General features: G+C 38.8%; 1 protein-coding gene across 3 annotated transcripts in view; it reads right to left on the bottom strand.

Annotated features, from left to right (window-relative positions):
* Positions 1-14,594, bottom strand: part of cabp2a (calcium binding protein 2a) — a 20,994-nt gene extending 6,400 nt beyond the window's left edge. The window contains exons 1-2 of one of the 3 annotated variants that reach the window (XM_085277893.1): positions 14,439-14,594; positions 13,926-14,108 (exon numbers count right to left, since the gene is read on the bottom strand). In XM_085277893.1, coding sequence (XP_085134019.1) covers positions 13,926-14,108; positions 14,439-14,498 — 243 coding nt within the window. In that variant the 5' untranslated portion in view covers positions 14,499-14,594. Of the gene's footprint in view, positions 1-2,015; positions 2,238-2,467; positions 4,971-13,925; positions 14,109-14,438 lie in introns of those variants that run through there. The other 2 variants (XM_085277892.1, XM_085277894.1) reach the window with 2 other exon arrangements.

Raw genomic sequence — 14,594 nt, 5'->3', positions numbered from 1 at the left:
CGTTGCAATTGTAGCTGTGCAATTGAGAAAATGAACTACAGAAAGCGTTTAAGAGGTCAGAGATCAAGTGTGTAACACAGTGACTGTAATGGACTTCAGTATTAACAAACTTACTCTGTGCTGCTCACCATTAGAAAGAATGCAGGTTTAAGACACTAACACATTGACTTCCCTTTTTAGACTAGTCTATCTTTTATGTAGTCTTTACTCAAAATGACAATATTCTGATTTGATTAATTTAAGATTTGCTGAAGTTGGCTGGAAAATAAGTTTGCCTGTATTAACACAAGATTATTTCCTTGACTTTTTCGAATAATGGCGTAATTAATCACCATCTCCTCAACATTACTAATCTCACATGTGTATATCAAAATTTATCAAAATTATTTGCCTGTTTACACATTCGGCAGATTCAAAGCAACATTTTTTTTTAATCACACAGTATGGAGTAATGTTTCTGAAAGACTAATGTTCACTCTTCTTTTAGCTTGTTTTTTGGTGTCTGACTGAAATATCAAGCTGTTTGTCTGCTGAATGCTCCACTACATGCACTTGATGGTTGCCTGCTGTGGCTGAAAATGTGGCATATGAAATGAGTGAGGCTGGATCAAGACATAGTCCAAACTCCTGAGGAAAATTACCTAGCTTTTTAGCTGCTAAACGCCTCACTATATTCATTAAGCACTTCCTTGCTGGTGCTGTGAAAGTGGTGTACAGAAGGTTTATCAGTGTATTTCCTCTGGAAACAGCTGTCCACTGCAGCTGGTGCAACTTGCGTGTCATAAAAGCAAAGCAATCAGCTAAAACGTCTTATAAATCTTAAGCGAACTGCAGAGACTGAGTGTGGAACTGCAAGGGACCACTTTCACATTAGACATAGCCATTTGTTCAATTGTTATCATATACTGCTTGCTGTGAAAGGCATGCTAATGTAAACTGCAAATTTAAACTGCGGTTGTCAATCAGTTGATAAACGAGACAGTGACTCTGCAAGGCTGTAGTTAAATATATCAATAGACTATTTCAAATCACACACCCAAAAAGATTTTTTAGGGTAAGAGGAGGGGTACACCGCGGTCTGTTATACGGCTAACACAGAGAGACAGATTTTAGCATTCTCACAGAAACTCGCATTCACCTTACGACCAATACAGCAAAGAAAATAGTATTTACATAACCACATTCTGAATACTCTTTTTTCATACTTTTACACTTCTTGCCCATTTTCACTTCAAATGGCATCCAGTATCACCTCGGATCATACACCACTGTTCTAGGAGCGCTTTTAAACTAGTTCCTTGTCTGTGTCATTTCCACTTTCCCCATGTATGACATTAATTTGTAATAAGAGGTGCGCATAGAAGACTCCAAGACTATAAAGGTACCTGAATCTGGACAAATTTTTGTGTCACGTATCAGGTCTCGTTATCATTATCCTTCTTTTATAGCTGTGAAAAAAACGTAGTTTTATCCGTTTCAACAGTTTTTATTTCTTATTTCATTTTAATTATTTGCTAATTTTTTGTTTTTTGTTAGTTTTAGTTCGAGGCTTAGTGATTATCATCTTTTAATTATAAGATGAAGTGGTTTTTTTCATGGGTAGTCACAGCCTTTGATGTTTAGATGTCTATCTCACTAAGCTCAACTGACATGAGAATGACCAAAACATGTCCTTTCTCACATGTTTTTATTCAATTTACTTTGGATATTTGTGTAAAAAGTAATTTCAGTGTACAATAACTTTACTCAAAATAGTAGAATACATATAAGTTTGTAAGTAAGAGGCCCTCAGAACATTTTAAAACATTTCTATAGATATGAATATTGATTTCGTGATTGGTAGAGATGAAGGGCAGAGGAGCCGTGATGATGACCTCAGCTTCACCTTAACCTTCCTTTGGATGGCACTTTGGAAATGGATGGATGAAAGGATTTATGGGAGATTTTGGCAATGACAATTCTGGCAGTTCTGTATGTTTGTGTGGTGTGTGTTTGTAGTGTGGGTAAATACATACAAGCTGACTTTGGGCGAAGCCCTGTCTGAGGAAGATACATGCAGGCCCCACTATGTTATGCAGCATGTTGCAGTTCTTAACCAGAGCGCACAGGGGTTCATCAAACTCACGCTCGTTCCCTCCTTCCTCCTCATCCTCTGTGTCCATCTCCCCTGCATCACCCAGTCCCCCCAGCATGGCAGCAGCCAACGGGGTACCACTTTGTTCTATGGGTGACATTACCTTAGAGGAGAGGAACCAATCGGATTATGAAACACATAAAGCTATTATCAAAATTTTGGCAAATTTGCCATTTTTTGTACTGTTACAGATATTTTCAATAGATTTATTTATTTTGTATATTGCAAATAAAAGCAAATTTGAAACGTCTCTTGTGTCAAGTAGAGATGAAATAGGAAATTGCTATGAAATCCTAGTTTTAGTTATCCAAGAACAACAAAATGTTTCCTTACCTTCTTCTTTTTACTGTTCTTTTTAGAAGTCTGGTTGGTGTTTCCCATCACCCTGCCCTCTTCTCCCTGTCTTCCCCCCTCCCTTCCCTCCTTGCTGGTCCTCACACTTCTCCAAAGTTTATCCTCCTCTTTTCCTCTTTCTCACCCTTCTCTGTTCAAACGTCACATGAAACTCCAAAATCCATACTAGATCCAATGCATCCTAGGTGGCAACGCCTTTTATCGCCCAGGAAGGAGGAGGGCAAATGTTTCCACTTGCACCTCTACTACAAAAAGCGACTCCTCTCAGTGCATGTGCTTCAGTCCCAGATCCTATTGGTCCAGTGGTGTGTATATGATGCCACATTCAGTCCTAAACTCCTATGGGTTGTTGGCGGCTGCCATGATGAGATTTGAAATGTTTACGGTGATATTATGGAATCGGGGCAGAGTGATGGAGATTGACGGGTTGGGGTGGGAGAGTTGGGTCATATCTGAGCTGAAACAACCCGCTGCGCCAGACTCTGGCTCTGATTGCATGACTCGACCATTTTCTCTCTCCCTTTCTATCCCTCTCTGTCTCTCTCTATCACACACAGACACGGGCATGCGCTCTGTTTTTCCCTTTATCTGTAACCCCCTTTTGCTACAAGTGATCCCTTGAATTTGGACCAACTTAATCTAATCCATCCCACCCACCTACCCCTCTCTCTCAAACAAACATCATGCTTATGGTTTCCAAATGACTAGTCTGGCAAAGCTTTGTGTGTGTGTGTGTATGTCTCTAAGTCAGAAAGAGAGAGAGATAGAGAGAGAGGGAGGGAGGGGGTGGTAGAATTATGGATGAAGAGTTGGCTGTCTGTTTAATCCCCAGCAGTTCAGATTAGAAGAAAAGAACTATGCTGACAGGCTACGAGAGCATGGGGCTGCAAGTAGAAGAAATAGAAGTTGAATATTTATTTTACACAACTAGTCACTGTGAGACAAAAAAAAAGGCGATTAAAAAAATTAAAACACATGGAGACACGCTGGGAAAGAGAAAAGTGAAAAGAGAGGCACATAACAGTGCATGCGAAAACATTTTAGAAAGTAAAATTGCAGGGGTGTATAATAAAACCAGTGAGTGTAACTGTATGATGTAAACTTCTGACTTAGTATAGACACTACCACAACAACTACTACTAGTGCTACTAAAAATAATTATAGCTTTATGAAATTGCTGATTATACTGATAATCATAACTGTGTTGCTCGTGAAGCGGTGGGAGCATTGATGTGGTGCAGATGCTCACCTGCAGCATCTGTCTCTGAATGTAAGTCTTCACCATCACCTGCCTTCTGCTCATTGGTGTCTGTGATTTTGCTGCTTGTCTGTTTATATTCTTGACTTTGATCTCAACCCTGATTAAGTAGAAGTTATATAAATAAAGTTCTCTAAAGCCACCAGATGGCACCAAAGAAGGGGCCAGTGTTATTAATCTTGATGGAGTCTCGCTTCAGTCTTGTGGCACAATTGAAAAGCTTTTTTTTTTTTGGTATGAGGAATATGTTTAAGAAACTATCTTGTTATATCTGTGCTTTTAAAGATGATTCTCTTCACCACAGCTTTTTAATTGTTTCCCTTACAATTACGTTCTAAAACCATCAACGCTTATTCCTTTCCCTCTAGAAATAAAAATACTGGTACTTGTTTTCTTAGGATCATTGTTTGATTATTTTGTCCAGTCCAATTCATCTACTGTTCTTTGTTGAAACCAAATCCCAGATGTGAAGCACTGTTGTTATATATACTGCATTTTTTATATACATGTGTATTGGGTGTAATATGTGTGCCAGAGATTTACGCAGTTTGATGAAGGCTCATCGCTTGCAGCCTTAATCCTCTGTGGTCAGTTCAGGAGAACCAACACATTTTTTGTGTCTATCTACTTTCCCATGTATCTGGTCATTAGACCACCCATTTTCTTCCATCTGTTTCCTGAGTTTAACCTAGTTATCTTTTTCTCAAAATCCCATGTTTTTGATGCTGGTAATCTCTTCTGGGTTCACAAATTACTCCACAGTTACTTGTTATAAAGCAGTTTGTAAAGGTTTTTTTTTTTTTTACAAGACATAGTTTCAGCAATTTTTAATATGCCTATTATGTAAAATGTATTCCTAGACAACACTCTGCATTGCCTCAGTATTGCCAGTAGAGTGCAGCAAAGCTTGGTTGTTGAAAATAGTGGGATTAACACACGCTTAACGGTAATACATATGCACTACCACTAGATGCCAGTATCATCCCTAACTATGGAGGACCCAAATCCATCATATTAGTAAAAGAAAAAAAAACTACATTGTATCAAAAGAAGCAGTGGGATAGTGAGCATAGAGAGTGCTATAAAGAGCTAAAAAATAATCCAGTGAATGAAATCAAAAGTTAAATTAAAAGTCTCTTCATGCATGCTAGCGTAGCTCTCACGAGCTACACAAGAGATTGAATTCCTCTTAGTGCAATACACCCAAAGTGCAACAGTACAATTCCTAATCAAGAACTATTGTCTCTGGTATAAAATCTATTACTGAACCTCTACTGAAGTTTTTTCTAAAAGATATTGTACCATCAACACCTCATTTCTTTAAAGAGACAAAGATGGACTAAATTGCTTGAAAAATCATACAAAATCAACACTGACACTGAGAGTCTTTATGCTTGCAGTCCAAATGAAACTGTTTTAATTTCAATTTTCAAATATTTCCCAAAGTGATTCCTGTAGTCTACCTCCCAATATTCTAAAGCATGGCAATCAGATGAAATCAAGATTTAATGAAATAGCGTATCATCGATCAATAATCAGCACTGCCTACAATAATGTTTTAAAATCTGAACTGCTTACACCTAAAATATCAACTGGAAAGAATAATTTTCTCCACTTAATTTAACTGCTGTCACAAGAAACTCAGAGACATTACTAATACTGACACATCTTAAAATCTGAGTGATGACTAAGTGGAATCACTGTGATTTTGAAGTGCTTGAACAATCAGAGATAATTGTAAACACACTTTTCAGCCTATCAAACCAAAACATACACGAAAGGAAACTTCAGATGTGGAAAATGCAGTGAGTGTAACAACACTTTAGATGTTAAGTAGAATATTCAAACAAGAGTTACAGAACTGGGCACATAGAGTCTGTCTTAGCCAAACACAACTATGAAGCCAATCATGGCTCTCCTGCTGCTCCTCCTGCTGTTCACTGGACTTGAACATGTAATTCTTTCTGCTATTTCTGCCAGGGAATTTTATCAAATAAATAGATGTTGGATCTCATCACTAAACACAATGACACCTGCTGGGCTGACTAATGATTTTAGCTCAGATCTTCTCTGAATAAGTATATAAATGAAATGTAATAGTTGTGACGGCCAGTGGGCTGGCCTTGTGTTTTGCTTTTTCTTTTACCCGTTTCTTGCAGGTAGGTGGAGCTGACCCAATTAGTGATGCAACACCAGTCCCAGTGTATATAAAGACACCTTGACTGAACCAGCAGGCTGGCTTTGGCTCTGTCTCTCGCCGTCTGGCACCCATCTTATTCATTTGGAAGTTTCAGTTATAGCTGTTATGTCCTTTAAATTGTCTTTAAGTTGCTTTACCTTATTTTCATTAAATATGTCTTACAGCCTTTAAAAGCCTGTGTGTGGTCTCCCTCTTAATTGTCACTTTCTATGAGCCGGGTTGTGACATAGTATAGAAAACTTTAACCCCGGCTGTATTCACTCTGCTCGGTTTTAAAATGTATGAAGGTCGTCACATGAGATCAGAAACAATGTCAGATTACTGTAAATGTTACAACCTTCAGTTTTGTTTCATGCTCTGATGAAGGCCACAAGGCAGAAATGCTAGCTTGTTTGTTGGCATGCCAAAAAATTGGTGAGATTTTCCTGCTATTTCTTTGAAGCTTTGTGCTTGTGCTGCCTCTTAGGTAGTCATGCACAGATTACTTTAGATGAACTAGACCAATGAGTTCAAGTGGTATTGAAAAGCACCCAGAATACAGAACAGAGGTTCTTTTGCTCTCCAAACAACAACAAAAAAGAAGCGTTTCCACCATGCCTTCATCAGCAGCTTGGTGTGAGCACAAAGCCTTTCAGCCACAAAACCCCAAACAAAGCAGCTGGGTGAGAATTCATGTGCCATCCCTCGACAACTGCAAGCATACCAGATGCCTGAAAGACAAGGATGGAAGACAGGCCAACTGAAAATCCAGTGCTGGGCTGTAAACAGCATGATGGACAGATTCCAAAACCCAGGATTTTGCATGCTATGCAAACAGCTTTAGGGTGGGTCAGGTCAAACATTTTGCCATTTGAGATGGGGGATGTCTATGTGTATTTGCATGCCCACTTTTTGCACAATGACACACACACACACAAAAAAGATCTCATAGTAAGGTCAGATGAGCAAAAAAGGGTGCTTTCCAATTTAAAATGTGCAGACACACAAGTTTATCACAAAACAAACAAACAAATAAACAAAAAGCTAAAGAAAAATTGCTAAAACCGTTTTGAAGTCTTTCTTATATAAATAAGCTGCAGCCTGAACAACATCGGTGTCATCAACCCATTCTAGCATTCTGCACTTACAAGTTTTTCACTGAATTAAAGACTGGGAATATGTATAGTACACTAAGCATGTTTGATGTCCCATCTTTAATGGAAACATTAAGAGTCCTTTCTTCATTTGGTTTTTTCTATTCTTTTCTGTTTCTGTTTCTTTTCATACCTTTGACCTTCAATGTGCGATAATCTCTTGAGTTGTGGCTGAAGTTAAGCTAAATTGAGCTTAACCCTGTTGAACAAAGATAAGACTGAGCTGTAACACAAACATAGCTCACAGCAAACATATTAATGCGTGAAAATATATATCTGCGACAACACAACAATGGAGACAATTATTAAACTAGAAGAACTCACGCTCTGTTTTGAGTATTAGCACTTCCCATTCTATTACATTTCAATAGAATGGGACAAATACCATTATGCAATAAGGAATCCAAACCGTGTTCTCTAGGTACAAAATAATACTTATGAAGTCAACTTAACTAACTGCATCAATGTACTTTAATGTAAGTGTGGCTGCAACAAATTGTGAGCCTTTTTGTCTCCATCTTATTTTATTGGTTTTACAAGCCACATTTTTACTTATAATTCACTCTAGACTTCCTGCTTACCACTAAAAGTCAGTCACAAACCCAGTAACTGACTATAAAACATACACTGCGCCTAGCAGACACTAGCTTGGGAACATAGTGGAGAAAAAAAAAGTAGAACGAGACACATGTGGCTCCATGGGCCTGACCTCTGACAGTGATTTATCATTTTAGCCAGATCAATCTGTAGACGAATATGAATATGTCAGTTCTTCAGACCAGAATTTGGATCAGTTATCACAGCAGCTTGAGCATAAAGTTACATCGTCTCTGAGTCTTGTCTGTTTAAACAAGATTAAATGACAGAAAAAAATGTTTGTGGGAGGAAGTGGTTGCGACTTGTGCACTGATAAAACAAAGAACAATTCAAGTGGAGAAACTAGTGCATGATCATCATGTTTCTTTAGAGTATACTCTCGTATTACTGATTCAGTCAGGATAGAATAATACTATCTAATATGTCTTATATTAGCAAAACACATGGGGAGGTAAAAGTGTGATAAGAATACAACTGAAACCACAGTGTGACCTGTGATATGACAAAATATCATAATTAACTCATTTTACCTGAGATATGCTGCCTGTGTCTTAGAGGGTAAATTCCACCTTTATCACCCTTAAAGTGGTGCAATAATAGTAGCGTTTTATTCTTATTTACTTTGAAAGGAGAGAGAATTTTAATGACATTTATGACCTAATAATTTCTTTGGTTGTTGTCAGAGTACCTGGGTTGTTGACCCGGTGTTTTCAGTTATGGAGCCTTTGTCAGTTTCCATGCCTTTTACCTGTTTTATTGTGTTAATCATCTGTCTGTGTGCAGCATTTTTTTATTCTACTTCCTCTGTTTCATTAGTTAGATTTATCCCAGCTGTGTTCTCACCTGTTTCTGGCCATTATCATTATCCAGTCTAACCCCTCAGTTTCTCTTGTAAGAAAGTGCTTGATTATAGGGGTCATCTGAGTACTGGGTTATTTTATGCATTTGGTACATTATTGTATTATTTACAATACAATACTTTACAGTATGAAGTCATTCTTAGGCAAGTGTTGTTGGGATCTGGCACTATATAAATAAAATGGAATTGAATTGAACTGGGAGCAAAAAAACAGTAACAGTAAAACAGAGAGATTGCTGCAGGTTGCTACAACTGAAAAGAACATACGTTGGCTGTTTTTTATTGCTACCCACTTTTGTTTTTTTGTCGTTCACTTTGATTTTCATGACATACTTTAAACTGAGATGTCATGTAAGAGTTTTAACAGAACTTCGTTCCCCCCCCCTTCTTTTTGCTATAATTAACAGCTTCAGTACATGTCTCCACTAGCCTGTGATCAGATTATTTATAACTGGCTCTGGCTTGCCTTTTGTGGCTTTGAAGAATTAAATATGCTGGATCAATGTTACCAGGAATAACTAAATGATGATCACCACGTGAGCTTGGCTCTTTTATGGAATGTACGGTGAATTGGCTTAGTGATGCTTAAGCACACATTCATCAAAATCTCATGCTTTCTGTTTAAAAGGTTGATAGACACGCTAATCAAACCTGAACTAAGTCCAAAATTGCAGCAGCACTGTGCTGACAGGAGGAATATAACATGCTGGTGTAGTCAGTAAAGGATTCCCATTTAACCTGACATCATTTTACAGGCTGCGACCACATATGGCTGTCTGGATTGTCCCACATTCTCTGCTCTCATTCTCGCCCACTTCCCCACTCCCAAAAGGAGGATAATGCCTTTTGCACCTGTCCAGATATTATTTCTGCATTTTCATGTGACCTAGAAGATAAATGTGGCTGTCCTGTTAAATTAAATCAAAGACTTCTCTTACAAACAAAAATAAGGGTCAGAAAGTCGCAGTAATGTCGGAATATGTGTTTGTTGGATTGTTTTTGTTTTTTGAACAGTGAACAACTGTTGCTGCTTTGCCCCAGTGGAAATAGAACAACAGTTAACCCACTTATAAAGCATTTTTCTAAAGCTGTGCTGGTTATTATACCAATGTCCTCGTTGCTTTGTTAAAAATGTTGACCAGTTCAGAAAACTGTGTGTGATTTTTAACATATATCAGAAATAAAGGTGTAGTTTTTACTGTTTCGTGATATTATGACGTAAAGCTGCAGCTGTAGCATTTCGTCTTTCATCTTTCAAATATAGCCAATGTGTTTGATCATTCAGAAGTGAGATAATACAATATTTTTCAAAGCCACTGAATACTAAGTTACTAATACTAATTACCAGAAATGTGTGGAGTGGTGTAAATTAGACCCTATAAAACGGCTATTCACACATACTGGGTAAACAGTGGGATGTACTGTTATACAGTGTTTCCTTGCTGTTCAGTTATGCCTTCATGCAAGTGAGGTGTGGAATCTTGTTTGCTAGAATATATTAGTTTAAAAAGAAGGCCAGCTAATCACTGGCATCTGCTAACATTTCAGTTAGAGGATAAATTTTAGGATTTATTGAAATAATTTTTTTTCTTTCTATGGTTTCATGTGGTGGATGTATGTGACATGTGCATGATATTTGGATTTTGCCTACATATGAAATGAGTTGTTGATTAACTTCTTTCAATTCCTCACTCAAATAAAGCTCTCAATATAATTATAATTATTTGCTGTTTTTCTGTAATTAAGTACACCTTATACAGTTAAAAAAACATTCCAACTTTTAAACGCATTTATAAACAGAAGTAAATAAATAATCCCTGAATATGTGCACAATGTATCTCCTCAGTCAGTGTCTTTGTGATTCCTGGTTCTTAGGCTTGTTCCCTGGCCTTCCGTGTAAGTGTGTCGTGTCTCTAGTATAGGTTTTGTTCTGTCTATACGTTTAGTCATCTGTCTTCCTGGTCAGCTGTCTCCTTGGTCTGTGTTTCCATGCCTGTTCTGGGTTTTCCTGTCTTATTTTGATAGTCCTTGTCCTATGTCAGTGTTTTCTGCTTTGCTTTCTCCGTCTGATTACCCTCCTGTTTCCCATTCCCTCATTACCTTCTGTGTGTATATATATCGTGTTTCCTTCGGTCCCTGGTCGATCTGTCCGCCTCTTTATTTCAATAATAACGTATACTTTATTGATCCGTGTGGGGAAATTCCTCTCTGCATTTAACCCAGTGAAGCAGTGGGCAGCCATTGGGCGCCCAGGGAGCAGTGTGTAGGGACGATACCTTGCTCAGGGGTACCTCAGGGTAGCTGTTCAGGGGAATCAAACCCCCGACCTTACGATCATGGGGCCACCACTCTACCTACTGAGGTATCCTTGCCCTTTTTCCTTGCCTCGTTCCTTGCCTTAACTCGCCATCTTCAGGTCATTTGTTATTCTTAGCTTTTCCCAGTTTCGTTTTTTTGTTAGTTTCTCTGTACCTCCAGTCGTGTTAGTGTTTCTTTGTATTTTTTTCACCGCCAAAATAAAGGCTCTCCTTTTGTTATTATTTGCCCTCGCCACCGTGCCTGCATTTGGGTCCACATTGTTTTTGCCAATCACTGTTGAGTTCTGCATTTTCTTGTCCACTTGAACAAGCCCAACACCCCCTGCATCCCCACATAGCTGGAACACATACATGTAGCTCTCCTCATGCCATGACGTCTGCTTCGCCAGACGTGACATTTTTAGCACTGATGTTGGACTAAACTACATCTGTCTGCTCAAAGTTTAGTTCCTTCCTTCTAGCTCTAATCTCGCTTTATGTTGCAATAGGTCTCTTCTTTCTTCCTTTATTACATTCAACTATCATTCACTCTCAAGCCTTTATCCCAGACCCAGACATCCAGTAATTCATTATTCAGTCAGTCTGTTGCTCAGTGTATGTGTCACACAGTGGAAAATTGTGTTTTTATATCTTGTTTTGGATCAGACTGTGTTGGTACAGGGTGTCGATTTTATTTGCATGATTTTATTGTAATAGTGATATTGCATGTTTGTTTATTGATATTCCTATTGCATGATTTTATCTCCATATTTATAGTGTTGATTGAAAAATATGTTTTTTATTATTCCACTGTGGATTAAGCGGACAATTGTAGGCACCTGTGAGGTGGGGGCGTTCCCCGAGGTGGCCTATCAGCCACCAAACTGACTTAAGGGAGATAGTGAGCGCAAAGACAAAAAAGAGAGAGACACACGAAAAGTGGAGAGCTGGAAAACAAAACGTGTGCAAGCCAGCATATGAGAAGAAGGACCTCTGGCCTGACTGTGGGGCGCCACGAGACATTCGGCGATCGGCCAGCACAACCCGGCGATCCAGTCCCGACGGACAGAATAGCGACCGTGGGAGGCGACGCGTGAAATCCACAGTAGGGCAGGGGTACGCCTCTGCCTGCATCTGTGAGTATCGCTTTCCCACTGTTGGGCGCTAGGAGTAGCTTTGCCGGGGAAGGGTAACAGCGGCTGCGCTGACAACGTTGCTGGCCCGTGTCTGTTGTTTCAGGGCGGAGCTACGAGGGAGGCCGTGCGCGGAGGTGGAGAGTAGCTGGACTGCACGATTGCGCACAGTCAGGTGGAGATAGGAGCCTCCTCCCTGGTCTTCTGCTGGCGAGAGTCCACATCCCGGAAGAGGAGTTCCTCTCCTGTCTCTCTCAGCTCAGGAGAATTTGCCTGTGTGTTGCTGGACTGGGAGAATTAGGACCCTGGGGGGGAGTTTTTAGTATAGGGAAAAACATTCATTTAGCTTTGTGTTTTTAGCGTTTAATCATTCCTGCCGGCAGGGTTTTTAGCGGGTTGTAAACACTATTTTTATTGTATACGGGGATTTTAGCTTGTATTTGGGGTTCTGACTGTGTTTTATCCTGAAAATAAATGGTGTGTTTGAAGCCAGCTAAATTTCTGTGCTCTGAGCGCTGACCCACTCACTCCCCTTTCTGCTTGTATAGGCGTGGTGGTGAAGATTTAGTTCCACCAGTTTAGCGGCTACATATGGATGACTCATCTGAATAATGAGAACTGGAGATGAAACTAAGAAAAAAAGGGGAAATATAAAAACATGTCAAAACACAGCCTAGTGAAAGGAAGGCACAAAGCAGGATTATCATTTGTGCCTCAGAACTGTTATTTTGTTTAAATTTAAACACATTTGATTGCTTGAACTACCGTAAGGCAGTGTTTGCCTTTCATGTTAAAAGGGTACAGGGTACACAAGGGTACAGTTAGTCATCATCAGGGATTTATTTTTTAAGGTAAAAGAAATTCCTGTGATGCTTTTACATTTCTCCCATATACAACAAAAAAGCAAACCTGTTGTCAGGACACCTCTAAACAAGGTCAACTCTAATCTTTCCATTATAATCCGTGGAGGTTTTTTTTGAAACCTTCCCAGGAAGTGTATTATTATTATTATTATTATTATTATTATTATTATTATTGATGGGAAAACTGGCTCCATATGCACTGGTTCCAGCTGTTTCTGCCAAATAGTTTTGGTGTCTAAAAGAAGCTACACAGGCAAAAGAAATATTTTATATATATGAGAATATAAATAACAAGCTTTTGTCTTTTCTTCAGTAACACCACAAACATAAACAGGAAGTGGATGAAACTGGAAGCCATAACTGCCAAAAACAATGTGGAAGATTTGCTATTGCAACACATTAAAATACACCAAAAATATCTGGATCAAACCAGTGAGAACAGGAAAAAAGTACATGGCAAGAAATTATACATGAAACTGAAGTCTTGGCTTATACACACAGAAATTTTTACTATGGGACAGATTACTAACTACGCTGACTACTTATTAAAGACTGCAAAACAAGTTCACAAGGCTGCCACTAACAAATACACACTTTTTAGGTACATTTTTATCTTTTTCATCTGTTTCACACTATGTCTGAATTAAAGCTTGCCCTGGCAGGTTTATTACCCTTCCAATCCTCAAGGAATGTGTGTTTCCTCCAAGTGTTCTGCTGATCTAAATTTAAATAATCCTTCTTTAATAATACAGGCTGGTTCTTACTAATGTGTAACCAGTCAAAATATACTCTGTTGCAAAAATGTTATGCGCACAATTTTCACTACTGCAAACAAACACCTCACGCTACTGCACAACAGATCTAAACGTAATCTAAATAGTTAAAGAGATATGGATATATAATGTTTTAACACTATATTTGTGAGCCATTTTTCAAAAAGGGTGCTGCTATATATGATTTATACATATAGCAATATGATATTGTAACATCCCATGCCTTATAAGGAAAGACACACCCTTTAAAAAAAAAAGAACCCTTAAAAATGACAGTCTAATTATATATCTTGGCTTTACATAGTTCCCAGTTCAGTCACCTACCTGTCCAAAGACAGAGTCAACAATAGGGCGTAGCTTCCTCTTGTCACCTTCTTCCAGCCAGATGTCATCTGGGTCTCCCACTGGGGAGGACAGACTCAAAGTCTTGGCCTTGGGCTTTGGTGGTCTCTTGATGCTAGCTGAACTCCATCTCCTGAATGATTCAATTTTCTTCTTGATTGAACCCTGGAGAAGAGAGCACAAACAAATCATAAGCGTTCAATACACAGTTTATGATGTACCAACTCAGAAAAGTTGGCTCTCACAAAATTAATAAAAATGTAGCTGTTGATCATTGATGGTTTAGTTTCTGACAAATATAAGCGTCTTCTGTGATAATGTTGTGTTTAAGTGCATAAAACTCCATTTGGTTTGTAACATTATGAGCGTTAAGCATTGTGGCATTAACTTAAAAAATAAATTAGTACCAGCCAGACCTCAGAAGTTAAACCACGTGGGATGTTTAAGAGCATCATTGACAGGAGTTTGCATATTTTTGCATCTACATGCACTGACCTTCTTCATTAACTTCCCCTCTGGCAACTCCACAGATGATGAATTTTTCACATCAGTCATTTTTACAGTCCTGCTTCAAAGAGACGTCCTCTTTCTCTCTGTGTCACGCTCCTCCTCTTTATCTGTCCCCAGAGCATCTGACACCGGTTGATAATC

This window comes from Mchenga conophoros, linkage group LG6, assembly GCF_057382185.1.
Source record: "Mchenga conophoros isolate Kocher_MC1m ecotype Shallow Benthic linkage group LG6, M_conophoros_male_GT1.1, whole genome shotgun sequence".
Lineage (NCBI taxonomy): Eukaryota > Metazoa > Chordata > Actinopteri > Cichliformes > Cichlidae > Mchenga > Mchenga conophoros.
The sequence above is the reverse complement of the archived record's forward strand: the minus strand, read 5'-3'. Positions and strand labels throughout refer to the sequence as shown.